The sequence below is a fragment of the Calliphora vicina genome, chromosome 1, assembly GCF_958450345.1.
Source record: "Calliphora vicina chromosome 1, idCalVici1.1, whole genome shotgun sequence".
Taxonomy (NCBI): Eukaryota; Metazoa; Arthropoda; class Insecta; order Diptera; family Calliphoridae; genus Calliphora; species Calliphora vicina.
The window spans coordinates 39293339-39312386 of NC_088780.1; the positions used below are offsets into that span (position 1 = coordinate 39293339).

The 19048-nt window shown below is 32.3% G+C and overlaps 1 protein-coding gene across 1 annotated transcript in view; it reads right to left on the reverse strand.

The window, feature by feature from the left end:
* Positions 1-214: 214 nt before the first annotated feature.
* The window catches only part of LOC135963670 (probable serine/threonine-protein kinase cdc7), a 51740-nt gene continuing 32906 nt past the window's right edge, over positions 215-19048 (reverse strand). Inside the window, exons 2-4 of the mRNA XM_065515619.1 lie at positions 13524-13765; positions 11351-13481; positions 215-503 (exon numbers count right to left, since the gene is read on the reverse strand). Coding sequence (XP_065371691.1) covers positions 244-503; positions 11351-13481; positions 13524-13765 — 2633 coding nt within the window. The 3' untranslated portion in view covers positions 215-243. The remainder of the gene's footprint in view (positions 504-11350; positions 13482-13523; positions 13766-19048) is intronic.

A 19048-nucleotide genomic window follows, 5' to 3' on the forward strand; every position in this document is an offset into this window, starting at 1 on the left:
ATACCTTCTTAGTTGGATTTTAAAAATAAGGAAAGGCTGGGAAAAAGGCAGAAAAGCCCTTATTTTTTCCCGCTGGATTTCATAGTACCCCAAACATACATAAATTGTACATAGATACATACATATGTATATATATCAAAGTGTATGTGTGTTACTTTTGGTTAGTAATTAATTAGATTGAAAGTTCTTTGTATATAGAGAAATATTAAGAGAGACAGATATAGAGACAAACAAAATTTACACCTAGATTGTACCATACGTACTTAAATGAGGCTGCAATGTGGTCTGTGACTCACTATGTTGCCAATCGTTGCGCTGCTCCTCGCCACGGGCATTTTCCGTTGAGCCAGCCAAATAGTTAAGGCATGTCGGTGCGCTTCGGGGAAATTTTGGATGTCTTCTCAGTTCTTGTATTTCATGTAGAGGAAGATCTATACATAGAGTCCAAATGCCACCATGCATTGGCACCAAAAATAGATTATCACGACGAAAACGATGATCAGCTAGAACGATAGAAAAAAATAATAATTTTTATTTTATAAATTATTATTTTAGTAACCTTGCCAAGGTCTTTAACGTGTTATTTGTTATAAAATTCTTAAATTTAATTGTATTCTTTATTTTTTTTTGTAGACTGACAATTTTCAAGAACCCGAAATCATCATACTGTCAACATAAATGTTACAAGTTTCCCCTTTATGGTAGGGGATGTGTGCGTGTTTTTGTATCATTCATTGAGAAGGTAAGAAATTAATATTTATTTCAAATGTATTTAGAATTTAAAACACCCTATTAAAAATTCATTTGAAATTAAAGAGAAAAGTATAATTTTTAAAATGTTTGATCATAGAGGTAGACATAGAAACGAAAGCTAAGCTTGCTGTGACAAAAAAATATTATTAAGAGCTCTGCATGAAACTCAAATAACACTCGTGTTAAAGATTCGTGAAAAAAATATGTTTCTTTCCTGTCTTATTATAAGTCCTTTTTGTTATACCAGAAACGGAATATGTACAATAATTCTTTGAATCTTACTATCATAGATATTAGATTAATGTAGGCCACTGGCTAGGTCGGCACTCCTAGGCATCAAAGGACGAACATGATTCGTAATTTTCATATAACCAATACTAATGTCCACGAAGTTCATAAAAATATCAAAAATTAACTAAAAATCACAATCAATAGCTGGTAAGATTACAATAGCGGTGTTTGGCTATGTAACTGCCGATGTCATGAACCATTATTTCAGAAACTCGGTAGAGAAAGTGGTCTAGGAGTAAGCTCACACTAACCAAAAACCAATATTCAAACTACGATGATTCCGGAACTGTGAGCTTGCATTGCTGGACTCTTGGACTGGACTTTTCATATACATAAACTAATAAACATATAACTCAGAGTTAAAATGAGTTACCCCGTGATACTATTAAATGTGGAACCTTCAGGTGACTGATAAGGTTAGGTTGTGTCCATCATAGTCGGTCTCGTTGTGATACCATGAAAGAAATTGCTGAGATTAAGAGAACACACAAATCAGTACCTCCTTCAACCGTATTGAGTCCTTAAGAAAATCATTCAGTTGCACTTGTTTTTCTGATGTCCATCTGTGATAGGTTCGCTAGCTATTGTAAAAAGAAGCTACCTAACGTTCCAAATCTTAGATCGGCTAAGGCAGAGAAGGTGCCCTCCTTTTCCACTTTGTGACAACTTCTTCAGAAGTGCAATCCCAACAATCAGTGACCCGTGATCACCGCAACTAGATTCCGCCATCTCTTTGAGAGATGCTCGGCATTCCTGCATCAAAATGGATGTTGTATAAGTAATCCTAATAGATTTCAGGGCAGCCTGGCTAACAGTATAACAGGCTAAAACCTTTTATGGCCGAAATTTCAGCCTGATAATATTCCTTTCCTCGTTTTAGAACCAACAGTCAAGATTTTTAAAGGACTTTCGCTATGATAGTTATCCATATTATTCTGTCCAGTCATGATCAACATTGAAAATTTTCCGTCGAAAATATGTTTGACATGGAAAGGATGAAACTTTTGTCATCTCTCTAAATTTCCAGCTATTCAAGTCATTGATAAATAAAATGATACTGAGACAAACATAATGACAAGGAATGGCTCTCCTCTCTTGTAAGAATGAGCATGGTGCAAAGGAAATGGGAAGAACATTTCAGCCAGTTTCTGGTTCCTAATTACACAATTACACAATAATTTTCCGCACTTTTCCATTTCCGGGGAAATCGGGATTAATTTTAAAATTTCCCGGGATCCCGGGAATTTCCGCATAGAACAAATTATTAAATATTAAGAATGTAGGCTTCCTTAAAAATCTAAGAAATGTGTTTGGTTTTAAAATGTAAGTGGATACAACTAAAAAAATCCAATAATCATTTAATATAATGAAAAAAAATTACTCGATTTCTAATTCTAATTCACCATTTGTCATTTGTATCGGAATGGCTTCAATTTCCATTAGATTTTGTTCTACCTTCGTTAGACTCCAATTTTGAGTTTTAAATGTTAATTAAAACTTGAAGAAAACCCAAAAATATTAAACAAAATGCAATTTAACCGAAGGTAGTTTTATTCCAAAAATTTTCGTTTTACTTTTTGTGGAAATGCTAAATCCTAAAATAATTCCACTTTCGATGGGAATAGAATTCTGTGACAGCCCTGAACCTTCTCGGGTTTTTGGAATAACTTTAATAATGAACTTGTTATTGGTCTATTTGGGTTAAATATTTGTTGTTGTATGAATTTTCTTTGGAGCTTTAAGAATCTTTTAGAGAAAGTCATGTTCAAGAAACTTAAAATAAAACTAAGGAAAATAATTTCCGGGAATTCTCGCACAATTACCAGGGATTTCGGGATTGAAAATATCTAGATGTCACATATTTCCACAGTTCCGAATCTAGATTAGAATAGCCATAAGTCGTCTTCAAAAATGAACAAAGGCTGGAGCTGATTGAATACCATCAGAACTATTTAAAACATTAGTCAAGGAGCTTTCAACATTTATTGTCACAGCTGTCGGGGTGTGACAAGGAATACAAATGTTTCAACATATTTTTAGATAAATATGTACTGTAGTATACTTCGATTAAACCAGCGGAAACTTCAGGGAACTGAGGTGACTGTGTGACTTTATTAGATACCTTAGGGTTAAGTACTCATTTTACTTGTCTCGATAAATGTCCTTGTCCTATCAAAGTGGATTCAATTCGATTGTTTGATGTAAATCAAGAAGTTGGATATATTACGTCCCCTCAATCGGTACAAAACTAGAAGTTATAATGTTTCAGAATATTGTTGTCATTGTGAAAGGTCACAATGAGTCCAATTTAAAAAAGTTTACTGCCTGTGATTAAAAAACCCTTTAATCCACTTAAAGAACCGGTCATGATGTACTGATAAAAACCAATACAAACTTTAAATTAAGATATTACTTGTACTTTATAATAAAAAGTTTATATTTTCTTTAAGCATAAAACTTAATCTTCAATTCCTTAGTAAGTAGTAGTTCATGTAACGTAGGGTATAACACTCAACTTAAAGATAGTTTTTATACCCACCACCAAAATTTTGGGGTATTTTGATTTTGTCATTCAGTTTGTAACATATCGAAATATTGGTCGTAGAACAAAACAAAAATGTATATATTCTGAGGTCCTATAAAATTCTAAGACAATTTAGATATGTCGGTCAGTTTGTCCGTATATTGTTGGCTCAATTGGGTCACGATGGAAGGCTGTAGGAGGATGTAGTTTAACTTAAATATTCTTTGTTCAGAAATGTTTGGTATTCAAAACGGTCAATCTGTCAAAATTTGAAAAATGTTTTGCTTTTTTCTTTAAATATATATCGAATTAAATAAACCAATCACACATTGTTTCTATAATAAAAGGACAAGCTCTATTGAAAATGGTAAGAATCGGTCCATGATTTCTCTTAGCCCTCATTGCAATTTTTTCCAGGAATAAGAATCTTTGGTTCATAAATGCCATAGCAGATCCATACAAAATTCAGTAAAAATAAGTTTGACGAAAAAGAAACCATGGATTGGTCCATATTTGACCATAGCCCCCATATAAAGTCCACTCTTAAATTTCGGTATCAGGTTAAAATTCGACATGAAAAATCGTATAATTTGTATGTTTTTTTCGGGATTGTTCCCGGAAGTTGTGGAAAGTCTACAAGTACATTAAATTTGACCTAAATTTTTTCGCTCGTTCTTTTGCTTCTAAGTTCTTTACCGCATTGTGATCTGGAACTTTCTGAACTTTATACAACTTCAACCCAGCATTAGCTGTGGCTCTGCGCACAAAATAATCAGAGCATTTAACTTTACGAACTGCTTTTCTGATATAAATCTTAGGTGCTCTTCGAAAGAGTTGTTCGATATATTTTGCCTTACCAATATCTGGTTTTCTTCCTGATCCAGGGTTTTCTTTCAATGTTCAAGTATAAGGAATTATACTGTTTAATGGCTTTTGAAACAGTATGACGATGAACTTTTAGATCTTTGGCTGCTTTTACACAGGGCAAGTTTTCTTGCGCAAGTCTAGAGTTTATAGGAGAGAGAGAGGCAAGAAGAAAGAAAAGGGGTACACACTTGCTTGAACTGGCAAGTCTCTTCAATTCTCTTTTGTTTTCTCATTTTCACAATGGCGTCTAATATCTTTTGGCATACAAAATTTAACACAGACTTGCTGATTGTAAACAGACGAGCAAGTTTAAAAGGGAATCGAAGAGACTTGCTTCAAGTAAAATTGCTGTGTGTAAAAGCAGACTTTTGCTATTTTTTCGAAAGTCCATATTTGATTTTTTTTGTAAATTTTGATAATTTACATATTTTAAAAAGCTAACGTGATTAAAATGCTAACGTGAATAAAAGTAATGTAGCAAATTTAATGATGATCGGTCCATAATTGGTCATAGTTCCCATATAAGGACCACTTTCGAAAAACTCGTTAACCTACCAATCTTCCTAATTTTATTAATGTAGGCCCAAAGTTCCAATATAAGGACCATAAGTGTCTTTTTATAATTGATATTAGACCAATATTTTATGCAGATCAGTGGTATGTATGTAAAGATCAGCCCACATAAGATCCGCTTTTGAGAATAACTAGACCAAAAAACTCTTGGTGGTGGGTACATAAGATTCGGCACAGCCGAATATAACAACTCTTACTTGTTTTTTTCCTATGGTTTCGCATGCCTGCCTTCCAAGCAACCAGCATTGAAATGGAAACAAAACTTTTCTGTTCTGCTACAAACGTGAAGTTCATTTCGTTATTATTTAGTTTTTTCACTTTATTTTCTTTTGCCTTTGCTAACTTTGTTTTTAGATAGAGACTAGGGGAAGAAGGTTAGCACTGTGGTAGAATTAATGTCTCTCCCAGTTAAAGGTTAAAGCACTGTATTTTTAGAGTTTAGACTACAAGTATATAGTATACTATATGTATCTAAGTATAAAGGTAGAAATGTGAATGAGTTTGTATGCAGTTGTTATATACACGAGTAAATGTCTTACATGTCTCTTTCTGAATAAGGTCAAGGTTGTGCGCTTGACGATTTAGTTTTCTGTTTATTTAGTTTTTCTTTTTTTTCCAAAGAATTTGGATAAAAGTTACTTTGACGTCTTGTATAATGACGATTTAATATGCCTCATACAGAACTAAAAAAAGCATAAGAAAGAAGACATTAATATTTATTTTATGTTGCATGTTTCTAGGTACATATATACTAGGGTATTCAATCGATTAACCGATTAATTCCGGTCGGTTAACTGTTCGAATAATTCAAAATTGATGATTTCCAAATAACAAATAAACCGATTAATTTGTGTCGATTAACCGAAATTTGTTTTTTTTTAACTTTATATAGAAATATAGTTTTAAACACACACAATTTATTTCTCAACTCGTAAACATTCCCTTCTAGCAATAATTCGTTAAAAAAGAAATCATTTAAATTATATTCTTTTGTTTAAAAGATTATTTCAGAAGATCTCCCTAAAATCCTAAAAAACTCACATTTTTATTTATTGTTTTGTTGAAATGTTCTGTTTTGTTTGCTTTTGTTCTTTTCGAATAATTTAAAATTAACCGATTATTAACCGATTAAATCTAAACCTCGATTAATTATTTGCTCGATTAACTGATTAAATCAGAAACCCGATTAATTGAATACCCTAATATATACATACTTACACACAAACTACATAAGTTTTGTATAAACACTTTAGTATTTATATAATTCTATGTAGTTACATGCTTAAGAGCAGTTTTTGTATTTGAGGAAATTATTCAAGCATTAAGAGGAAGGATGTTTTGTGAAATAATGAAAAATTACTTTAGGAAAGATAACAACTATGTTTCTTTTTTTTAAATTTCACAAAGTTAAAGCAAACACTTCATTGAGAATTTAGAGTTTATGAAACATAAAATTACTAAGAATCAGTTTAAATTTAAACATTCATAATTTAAGAGCGGAATTTGTAAGATTTTTTTTGCCAGGAAAATCAATTATTGTTAGATTTAAAATGAGGATTTGTTAGATTTAAATTAAGTAGTTTCGCATTTCACATTACTCAGTTTTTATAGGAAAATAATAAGTATCTATGTGGCTTACAAAAAGCCTTTTTTAACAGAAATGGCAATAGGTTATTTTTGAAGAATAATACACTTTTGTAAACCCGTAAAGTTTCTCAAGCTCTTTATATTTGATCTCCGTTTCCCACATCTTGCCTACCTCAGTTGCCAGTACCTGATGACTTAATTACAAATGACGAAGTGGAATCGAATTCGTAATGGAATCTTTGTGCTGAACAATGTTCAGGAAATCGAGAAATATATGAGAGATAAAAGAGAGATAAAAGAGGCCACAAATGATCTTCGTTTTCCACAACTTGCCTACCTCAGTTTGCCAGTCCCTGATGACTAAATTGCAAATAACGAAGTGGAATCGAATTCGTAATGGAATCTTTGTGCTAAACGATGTTCAGGAAATCGAGAAATATATGAAAGATCCCACAAATGTTATGAATGGATATTGAGATAATTACAAGGAATGGGCCTCCTCTCCTTTAAGGATAAGAATAGTGCAAAGAAAATGGGTAGAACATTTCACTCAGTTCCTAGTTATTGATGAAACAATTACATACAACGAATTATGAGAGATGAAAGATTATACGGAATCGTTGAGCTGAACAAGATCGAAGATTACAGGAGATAGGTTGGTTTACGTGGTAGTTCACTACGTGCGATCAATCAAGTAGAGTCGAAGGGATCCCGTTTTGACAGGAGAGAGAAATGAGTCCAGAAATATTATGAAAGGATACTGAGATAATTACAAGGAAATTATGTACGGATAAGAATGGAACAAAGGTAATGTATAGACAATTTCTCTCATTTGTTAGTACTTTATGACGCAATTAGAGATAACAAAGTAGGACATTTTGAAGTTGATGTACAGGAGGTACAGTCATATTTCGGCTTAAAATTAGAAAGTGTCTGGAGCCGATTAATATCGTCGGAGATATTTAAAGACGTTGGCGAGGATCATATAGAGTGTATACATAAACTCCTGAGATTTATTTCGTAAAGCGAGAGGATAGTAAGAGTGCAAAGGAAATGGGTTGAACATTTATCTCAGTTGCTAGTCATTGATGACATGCAACTGAGATAATCAGTCCTATATCGGATAGGACTGATTAAAGACGAGTCCATGCAGTACTCGAGGTTAGAAGATGCATACATACGTATGTTTAAATGAGTTTATGTCATCTGAAGCTATCTCAATAATCCAAATCGAATCGGAGAAAATGGGTCATGTGGTAAACAAGGGTCATTTATTCCGAAAAAATTTTTTTTGTTTAGATAAGTTAATTTTTGGTCTTACAAAAAAATTTCAAGTCAATATCTCAGTTAGCCTCAAAAATATACCACTTTTAAAACTCAGTCCTTCAAAAAAAAATTTCACTTTTTCATATTTTAGTATAAAATGTGACTAAGTCAGAACCAAAGAATAACAAGAAGGGAAGCCTTAATTTTTTAAAATAAACACATTTGTAAAATTTCGTATTGAAAATTAATAAAAATATTCAAATAAACTTAATTTTTGCAGAAATTATGTAATAAAAAGCGGAAAAATCTATTTATAAAACTTCCTCAGATCAAATATAATCCAAATAATTTGAGAATTTTTAAATTATAATATTACAATTAATAAAATTTTGTTATAATTTTTAAGGTCGCTTTTTTACAACTCTGTGTGTTTGAGGAGTGTGGTGAAAGTGGTTTGAAAACCAATACCAAAGAATAACAAGAAGGGAAGCCTCTCATTTTTTCTACAACAACAACTTCTCTCTCTTCTCACATACCATGGCAGAACAAGCAAGGTACAATTATTAAAAAAGTACGTTCTCAATTATACATTCCCTATAACGTCAAACAAAAGAAAATTAAAAAAATTAGAAAAAAAAAAACAAAACGAAACGTCTAAGACAAAAATAAATAAATTAAACAAATTTTTGTGTATTTACTTTTTTTTGTGAAATATTCAATTCAAATTAATTTTTTTCCAAATAAATATGTGTTAGTTTTAATATAACGTGCAAAACATTGCGAAAACAAAATAAAAAGTGATGAGAGTAAATGTGTTATTTGACGTTGTAGGGGTAAATATTGAAAACTCTCCCTAATAATTGTACCTGGTTGGTTCTACCATGCTCACATACAAGTAGTATGTAAATTCAACACACTTGAGAGAGAGATTTAACTTCAAAACTTTTTCTTGAAAATTGCATAAAATTGCAATTCTAACACACACTTTCACCATCACATAATATTTGTATTATTTTTTCCACACATTTAAACCATTTAAATAACCGAAACGTGTATATTTTCCACAAAAGAAAAAAAATATTTTTTTAATTTTTTTGACATTAATTTTTTGGGTGTTGAAATAAAAACTAAAATAAACACATTTGTAAAATTTCGTATTGGAAATTAATAAAAAAAATTTAAATAAACTTAATTTTTGCAGAAATTATGGAATAAAAAGCGGAAAAATCTATTTATAAAACCTCTCCAGATCAAATATCATTCAAATAATTTGAGAATTGTTTGAAATTTTGTAATAAAATTTTGTTATAATTTTTAAGGTCGCTTTTTTACAACTCTGTGTTTTTGAGGAGTGTGGTGAAAGTGGTTTGAAACCAATACATATAAATAAAATGATACCAATACATTCTTATAGTTAGGTTTTTTTTGACAACCGACTTAGGTTTTTTTGACAGCGTTTCACTTCTTGTTATTATTCTTTGACCAATACATATAATACATTCTTATAGTTAGGTTTTTTTTTGACAACCGACTTATGTTATTATTCTTTGGTCAGAACCATTGACTTGTTGTTGAATAAAATATTAAAAAAATTTATCAAAAAAAAAAAATCTGAAAATGTGGAATATTTTTGAAGGACTGAGTTTTAAAAGTGGCATATTTTTGAGTCTAATTGAGATATTGACTTTAATTTTTTTTTGTAAGACCAAAAATTAACTTATCTAAACAAAAAAAGAATAGTTCGAAATAAATGTGGATCAAATTGGTCCTAATAAAATTTTGATACAAATTTTAGTTTTAGAAACTCAATAAATATGTAAAATGTAATACAATCTTTATTTATTAACAAAACTCAATGAAATTTTAAACGTTTTTTAATTTTGCCATTCTAAATAACAAAGTGTAAAAAAACTTGTTAAAAGGTTAAAGGGAATCTCGCAATTCCTGAAAATTGGAGCAAAAATCCCAAAAATGATATTTTTTTACAATTTTGCTCATAGGGTCCATATTTCCTTCGGGGCTGAGAAAATACTTTGGGGATAAATAGAAAACACATCAAGGTTTCCAAAGCTGCTTTCCGTTTTTTGATTCCAGCTTTGGGATTTTAGAACAAGTGGCCCAAATTTGAAATTTTGATAAAAAATTGGTCGAATTCCGATGGGCATAGGGGCGACACATTAACAACAATTGGAAATGTTTTTTATACCAAAATGTTCTCCGTAAAGATACCTTACAGAAAAACATAAAATTGTTGTATATTCTTAAAGACATTTTTTTTTTAAAAGAAAAATAATTAAGTCACCTTTTCGCCTAAAAAACACCAAAAATCTACTATCTTTTAAATTTTTATATTGAAAATCGTTTATTTTTGGATCCTTAATTGATATTGCTCTGAAATATTTTGTATATTATTGGTAATTTAGTTGTCTTACTAACAAAAAATTTCGATTCGGTACAAAAGTACGCCCTATATATTTTAAAAAAGCGGAAAAAGGTATGACTAAATTTTAAAATTTAAATTTTGAAATGCCTATAACTCGGAAATTATAAGAGATAAATAGCACATGCTAGATGAGCACTTTCCAAAAATATAAAAATCTTTGGGATGGGAATCGGATGGTAAACCAAAATATAGCACGTGTTTAAATATTTTACATGTCGATGGTACCCTACATTGAGTCCCCTGGAGCATTTGTAGGACCAATTTTAATAACTTAAACAGCAAGAAATACTGAAAGCGGAAGACTGAAATTGTAAATATAAAATCCCTAAAAAATATAGTTTCTCAGACATCTGCCAAGAGAGTTAAGAATGCAGTCCGTATAGATTAAGAGCACTACATATTTTAATTCGGATGCAGATAAGGCGGAATAAGCATAATACATTGCAAATATTCGAGGAGTACACTCGGCTATTAAACAAATTCCAAAATATAATAAATAGAGGAATATTAATATTAACGAAGATTGACTTTATAGAAATGGCTGAAATGTATGCATAACATGATACGTAAAAAATACGACCATTTTTTCATGTTCCAACTTATATTTATATAAGTTGGAACATGAAATTTTACGGCAAAAAATTTCGTAGAATATTTTTATTCTTAAATGTCCTTTTTGAAAGGACAAATTGACCCCTAAAGAGAGGAGATAGGGGGTTAAGATCTTCCACAAAAGGGATCCCCATAAAATTCCACAATATAACTCTGACAATAAGAATTCTCTCAGATATTAACTTGCAACATTTTTTTCAGTTATTATAATGCTACCTTCGATCAAAAAATTAAAACTTTGACCCACTGTAAAAAAAAATTCAGACCAGCTGGACCATAAGTTTATTCTACAAAAATGATTTACTCAACATGCCCTTTCAGAATTATAGTGTCGCTAGTCTGATGAGAATTTGAACATGTAAAGACCAACACCTTTATTTATACCTTGGAAGCCTTATATCAATGTCTAATACACCAACTAATGATTTACTCACCTCTCTTATCCGGTTTCAACATCGCCACCTTATCCTCCATTATCCATTCGAGCTGTAAATTTGAACGATTCGAATAACGATCTAAACTAATACGATCCCATTTGACATGTTCCCAATGATCCGTCATAATGGCAGCACATAGCATCGCCGTGGCACTGGTTGTCATCAGCAGAGTGACAAAAAGGAAGAGCACAGGCGGCGGGCCCATGCAACAACTTGAGCAACATGTTGAGGAGCCAACATTACTGGTCACATCCATGGCCGAATTAAGCGAGGTGGGACTGTCTAGGTTGCCACCGCCACTGCCGCCGCCACTTGATTGATGCATAATTTTCGAGGAACAACTGCTGTTGCGCAACAGAATACTTTTGCTGCGTCGTATGGACTCGACCGCAGCGGCCGCAGCTGCTGTTGTAGCGGCCGATGTATGAGGATCGAATTGTAGAGAGCTGGCGACAACAGCCGAGGGATGTTCATAAATGCTATTGTGTCGCGAAGGTGAAAAATAGTAACAAGTCGTTTGTTGTTGTTGTTGCTGCTGCTGTTGATTGAGTTTCTGGAGATTACTGCAGCTGGGATTGCTATTGCCACCACCAAAAATACTGCTGCTGCCACTGCTGCTGTGTCTACCACCATTACCATTTGCCACCACACCATCCGCTGACCCGCATTCATTAATGGTAGTCAAGTCCTCATTGCTGGACGAGTAGACAATCGACTGTTTGAATTGATTCGAATAGCAGTTCTGTTTGAAGGTAACTGAGGGAGCCGCGTATTGCTGTTGGTTCGCTCTCAAATTGGCATTGGGCGCATAGAGAGCCTCGTAGTCGTAGTGATGGGGATTGCGATAGATCACTGGCCAGGAACGTGTTGTTTTCGAGTTGTGCGAATAGGTGGTAGTCGTTGCAGTAGTAGCAGCAGTAGTACTAAAGGTGTGATTGTTGGTGGTGGTTGTGTTGGCGGAGCTGTTGTTGTAATTGGGGATGGCAGTAGAGGCAGCAACGGTGGTGGTGTTTAAAACGTTTGTTTGATAATTCGCAATTATGCTATAGTTGGGCGAAGCTGTTGACGAGGCCGACGATGTAGGCGTTTGCGTTAGCTGTTGCTGTTGCTGAGCTCTTTGCAGGTCCGTGAACAGAGGCGTATGCTCGTTGGCCTGTGTATTGAAGTCGTCGTCTTTTGCGGCGGTTATATTCGTCGTTGTGGCCGTACGTTTTGATTTTGTTTGCTGCTGCTGTTGTTGTTGTGTTGGACTTGTTGAAGAGGCCTGTTGACGTTGCAACACATTTCTTACGGTGGCTGCAATTGTCGAACAGGGCCCCTGACCAGCCGACGGCGTTATTAAGGTAGCCGCGTTACTTTGTAGTTTCAGCGGTGGCAAATGTCTGGACACTTTGCGATTGTTCCCTTTGGTCGAGTCGTTATTGGTGGTGGTGGTGGTTGTTGGGGTGTTGTTGGCTGCTATCACAATGTTTGCTGGCGTTGTTGTTGCTGGTGTTGTTGCTTGTGTTGTTGCTTGTGTTGCGGCTGTGGGTACGGCGGTAAGTTCATTGAAATCCTCCTCCTCTACTAAAGTCGCTCCTGAGGATAAAATTGTGGAATTAGTTACGTTTCTGTGGTTGGGCAAGCAATCAAATGTACTTTTACTTTTACTGTTTGCCTGACTTATTGTATTCTTCAAATTCTTGATGTTGTTGATGTTATTAATATTGTTGTTATAATTATTATTGTTGTTGTTGTATTTCAAGTTGTTTTTATTGTAAATGTTGTTGGTGTTTATGTTGGTGGTTGTGTTGTTGGGAAAACTAAAATATTGGGCTTGTGAAAAACTAAGTGATGGAGTAGTGGTTGTAGTTGTTGCTGTTGGTAGTGTTGATGGTTGTTGTTGATGATGTTGTTGTGATTGTGGTGGCTGTGGCTGTGTTGTTGATGAAGGGACTGTTGCCGTAACATGATGATTATTACTACAACTATTACTACTACGATTATTACTACTACTAGTACTGCTACTGCCACAACCGTACTGACTCTCTGTGGGTGGTGTTACGGGCGATGTTATACTAACTTCCGGTACACAGCGTGCGGTCACTTTGTAGCGACTGCCGCTGCTAGTGCCCAAGCCCAGGGCACCCTTGGTACGCACCAGTCATAAATCGGTATCACGTTTTTTCACTTTGTTCGTATTCATGACGTTGTTTTGTGTATGAGGTGCCGAGGTTGGGTTGTTCTTTTTCGTTGTGGTCGTAATTTTGGATTGCTGTTGCTGTAGTAGTTGGTGGTGGTGGTTGTGTAGCTGTTGTTGTGACGGTGCTGCTACCGTTGATGTTGGTGGTGGTGGTGAAGTTGTAGTTAATGTTTCTGAGGCGTTTGGTGTCGTTTCTATGCCACAGGGTTTTGTTCTACGTGATTTAGGGGCTATTGGTGTATTTTATTTATTTTGAAAATGTTGGTGCTTTTTTTTATATAGAAATTTGTTGGTGTTAATTAAGTTTGGCAAATTAAAAAAAGTTATTGAGTTTGTGTGTGTATATGTATGTGTGTGTGTGTGATATTAATGTTAATTGCAGCTGTAATTTATTTATTTTGTTAACGTTGCACTGTTTTCTTTTTGTGGCTTTTGTTGCCCGTTTTGTTGCAAGTGCTTTTTTGGTTTAATAATTTGATTCTGATTTTTGATTCAGTTCTAAGCAGCAGTTAAATACTTTTATTTATCACCACAGTTTTTTTTGCATAAAAACTATTTCTTGCTTATTTATTTAAATGATTTTCTTTTATCACAAATCTACTTGATAAATGATTTTTCTACGTTTTTGTTTAAGTTTTCTGTTTTGGATTTAAGCTTTTGCTAAATATAATTATGAATAATTGAGAAAAAGAAAATGTTTGTTAAAAAAAACAAGAATAGAAGAAAGAGAGAGAAAAATTTTGGTTAGTTTGCTTTGTATCTAAATAAGGGGCGAATGTCTAATAAATAAATAAATATGAGTGAAAAAAGACTATGAAAAAGCAGGCAATAATGATGTGCTTAAATTTAATAATTTGTTTACAGGTTTTAAACGTATTTGACAGATACATGCACGGATATATATAAAAAAATATTTAAAACAACTTGCATTTAAATATGTGGTAAATTAGATATTTTGCTTAATACTATTATTAAATATATACAAAACTGGATAAAATAAAAATAAAACAAGTAAGAGTGCTATATTCGGCTATGCCGAATCTTATATACCCTTCACCTTTGTTGTGGATGCATTATTATTTTTTATAATTAGTATATATGTATGTACATTGCCCACTTTCAGCGTACAGCATCCTAAATTTATCAAGAACACAAAAAACAACAACAACGCCAAACGAAACAAAACACCAAAAGAAAAAACAAAATACGCAAGCCAATGAAACCAACACACGTCCAAACATACGTTTAATTGTATAAAAAACAACAACGCCAAAAGAAACAAAACACACATACGATTTGTTGCTTTTTTGTCAAAAAACCAACACACAACCAAACAAACGTTTAGTTGTATAAAAAACAACAACAACGCCAAAAGAAACAAAACACACAAAAAAACAAAATACGCAAAGCATGCACAACCAAGCATACGTTTTGTTGCTTTTTTGTAAAAAAAACCAACACACAACCAAACAAACGTTTAGTTGTATAAAAAACAACAACAATGCCAAAAGAAACAAAACACAAAAAAAAAACAAAATACACAAAACTTGCACATCCAAACATACGTTTTGTTGTTTTTTTGTCAAAGCATGCAATACATTGTGTTTTTTGATGAAATTTTCAGAGGTTGTCTCGGATTTTTGCTCATATCTCCGTTATTTATGGACGGATTTTGCTGATTTTAAATAGCAAAATTCTCGAAAGTATGTCTGACAGAATTGTTGAAGATTTGGATCCCGGAGATATCTGGGGCCTTCAGAAAATTGATTTCAACAGACAGACAGACAGACGGACAGACAGACAGACAGACAGACAGACAGACAGACAGACAGACAGACAGACAGACAGACAGACAGACAGACAGACAGACAGACGGACATGGCTTAATCGACTCCGCTATCTATAAGGATCCAGAATATATATACTTTATAGGGTCGGAAATGAAAAATGTAGAAATTACAAACGGAATGACAAACTTATATATACCCTTCTCACGAAGCTGAAGGGTATAATGAAATATTGAAAGTTGTAAACTTCATAATAGGGACGAAGCGAAATTCGATAATATAGTTTTTACTCTTAAATTAAACGTTATTATTAGTTTTTTTTCAAAACAAATAAAATTTTATTCGAAATACAAATTCATTATATTTATTTTAAAAACAAGTAAGAGAGCTATATTCGGCTGTGCCGAATCTTATATACCCTCCATCAAATTATACTTTAAAATACAAATTTTAAATATTTTTAGGTAAACAAAATTTAAAAAAAATATTTCAGAAATTGTTTTGGTAAAAAAAAATTAGAGTTAAAAAATATTTTTTCCAGATTTAGACCCATTGTAGTTCCAAATTACTATAGACTTATATACTTCCTTGCAATGGACTTTTAAATATCTATAATTAGTGATACAGATATAGATTAAAAATAAGCCAAAAATTGAGGTTGTCCTACGGAAAGTTGATTTCAACATAAAGACGGACAAACGGACAAGGCTATATCGACTTCGGGGGTCACAAATGAAAAATATAGAAATTACAAACGGAATGACAAACTTATATACATATGTATACCCTTGCCACTCATGGTGAAGGGTATAATAAACAATCAAAAAAGATGGGTATATTGATTTTGTCATTCCATTTGTAACACATCAAAATATTTGTCATAGACCCACATTAGTATGTATATATATTCTGGGTACTCATAAGATTCTAAGACGATCTAGTTGTTGAAAACACGATAGGTCTCAAACGATCTGAGCTAGCTGAATGAAAATACTCTATGTTGATAAGGTTTGTTTGGTTTTGAAAATGGACAACATCGTTCCATGATTTCACTTAGACCCCATACACCCCGGAATATTGTTTGACCAGCCCAAATTTCAAACAATGACTTTTTCGGGATGCATTTGACGCTCTTGGATCTCATTTGGATTGGTATCGTCCCAAATTCGTCCATTTCATCCAGTAATGATATGGGAAAACAAACTGTATAAATAACAGCCAATTCGACAGATGTAGCTTCAACATTATGGCTGTTAAGTTCGGAAGTCCCTATTGACAGACTTTTTATTTAATACTGACAGAAGAAACATATTTTTCGAAAAAATGTTTTAAATTTTTTCATCGAAGAATGAGTTAACGAAATACAAGAATATTCTTTGAATTATTAATTTAAAAGTTAAAGATATTTTATATATTTTTGGGCTGATTTTGATGAAACTTAAGAAAAATATAACATGAAGTCTAGTATTTACAATAACAGTACAAAATTAGCCCTTAAGAGCACTTGGGGTCCAAATGACCCTGAACTTTGAAAATCACGGAAAACACAGTAATTTTTACCCCAAGTACTCGAAAGGTTAATTTTCATTTTTGTGCTGTTATTGTAAATACTAGATTTCATTTTATATTTGTCTAAAGTTTCATCCAAATCGGCCCAAAAATATATAAAATTTCGATATCTTTCCATTAGAAATTCCAAATATTGAAACATTTGACCTTCACGATTTAAGGGTTAACGTTTTCCGATTAAAGGAAAACTTTCAGACTATATTTAAATTGACCTGTACTATAATATTCTGAATTGGTTTTACTTAAAAATAATAACAGTAAGGAAATTCGGCTCATAAGCCAAAATATGGCCAAAAAATTATTTTTTCTCGAAAATCGCAAAATTTATATCGCAGGTACGGAAAAACTATAAAAGATATTTTCATACTTTTTTTGACATTTTTATTCCCTATTGTGTTATAAATAAATCCCCATGTGATGATCAAAAAATTCTGAAATTTGTTTAACAAAATTTTTAAAAATTTTAAATTGTATTTTTGAAACTGCCTTTAAAAAAAATAACTGTATCCTATGAAGATAAAATCTCGTATACAAGTAATATGGATATATTTTAAGTAAGAATAAACTTTTGTTTTAATATTTCTCAATATATGTTAATTTTGTTCCTGCATTTCTTGTTCTAGTGGCCTGAGACACGATAATGGGCTGGCGATTTTTTAATAACTTTAACAATTTTTAACCAATTTTTCGATTCTTTTAAATTAAATTGCAAAAGTAATTACTTAATATCAAATTTTTAAAAAAAATTGTAAATGCACCTCAAAACTAAATCGAAAGTCGGCGGGGCAGAACAAGCTAAAATTTTTTTGGTGGTATTTTAGGTCATTACGAAAGTTTTCAACGGTACCGTTTCAACTTTTCAAAAAATTTTATTCTAAGGGACACTCTATTGTACATGTATTCTGTTGTTGCAAGTCTTAGGTTTTTGACAACAGACTTAGGTTATTTGTCTCTCAGTAACGCTCACCTATATGATTGAAAATTATCATTCAACAATTCGTTTTTTTTTTAACTATTCACTAATCGAACACAAGCGTATTTTTAATTTGAACATGACAACGTCTGTCGGGTCAGTTAGCTTGTAATAAAATCTTTATTTATTAACAAAACTCAATGAAAAAAAACTTGTTTAAAGGTCAAAGGTAATCCCGCAACTTCTATAAATTGGAACGAAAATCCCAAATGTGGTATTTTTTATAGCGTCTACATTTTCTTCGGTGCTGAGAAAATACTTAGGTAATAAATAGGGAATACATCAAGATTTCCAAATCTGGTTTCCGTTTTCTGATCCCGGCTATGGGATTTTAGAGTTAAAAAAAAGTTAAGCCACATTTTCGCCTATTTTCCGAAATTTTAAATTGAAAATTGTTAATTTTTGGATCCATAATTGATATTGCTCTGAAATCTTTAGTATATTATTAGTAATTTAGTTGTCTAAAATTTTAGTTCATTCGGTTCAAAATTACTTCATATATTTAAAAAAAACGGACCAAATTTTAAAATTTATGGCAAAATTTTAAAATTTAAATTTTGAAATGAATATAACTCGTAAATTATAAGAGGGATTGTCCTAGCCGAGCGCTTTCCAAAAATATAGAAATCTTTGAAATCGGATGGGAATCAAAATAATGGCACATGTCCCATTTTAATAACTTAAACTCGAATACACCTTGGATACGTCTACGTCAAATTTTAGTTTATGAAATTAGTGCCAACTTTCACATTGTTCTGCATGTTATGAAATATTTTTATTGAAGTTAGGCCTTTAAAATTGATTATATGAGGAGCCGCAGAACAAAAGGTTTTTTGAAAATATACAATTTTTTATCATCAATCAATTTGTAAAAAAATTCCAAAAAGTACCTTTTTTGTTCCGCTCCTCATATAATATATAGGTTAAAGAAAAAGGTATTAGAAAAAAGAAAAATTACTACTTACGCCTACTACAAACATATTATTTACTAAATGTAAGGACTCATGGACATATTTATTAATTGCGTACTTGTATATCAGCTTATAATCTAGTAATTACTAAACTACTTCTAAGTAATGCAAATGATATAAGGTATATATTAAAATGTATATATGTTAATTTGGAATGTCATGCTTGTCTTTAACAAGAAACTAAAAGCCATAATTAATGAAACGTTGCACAGT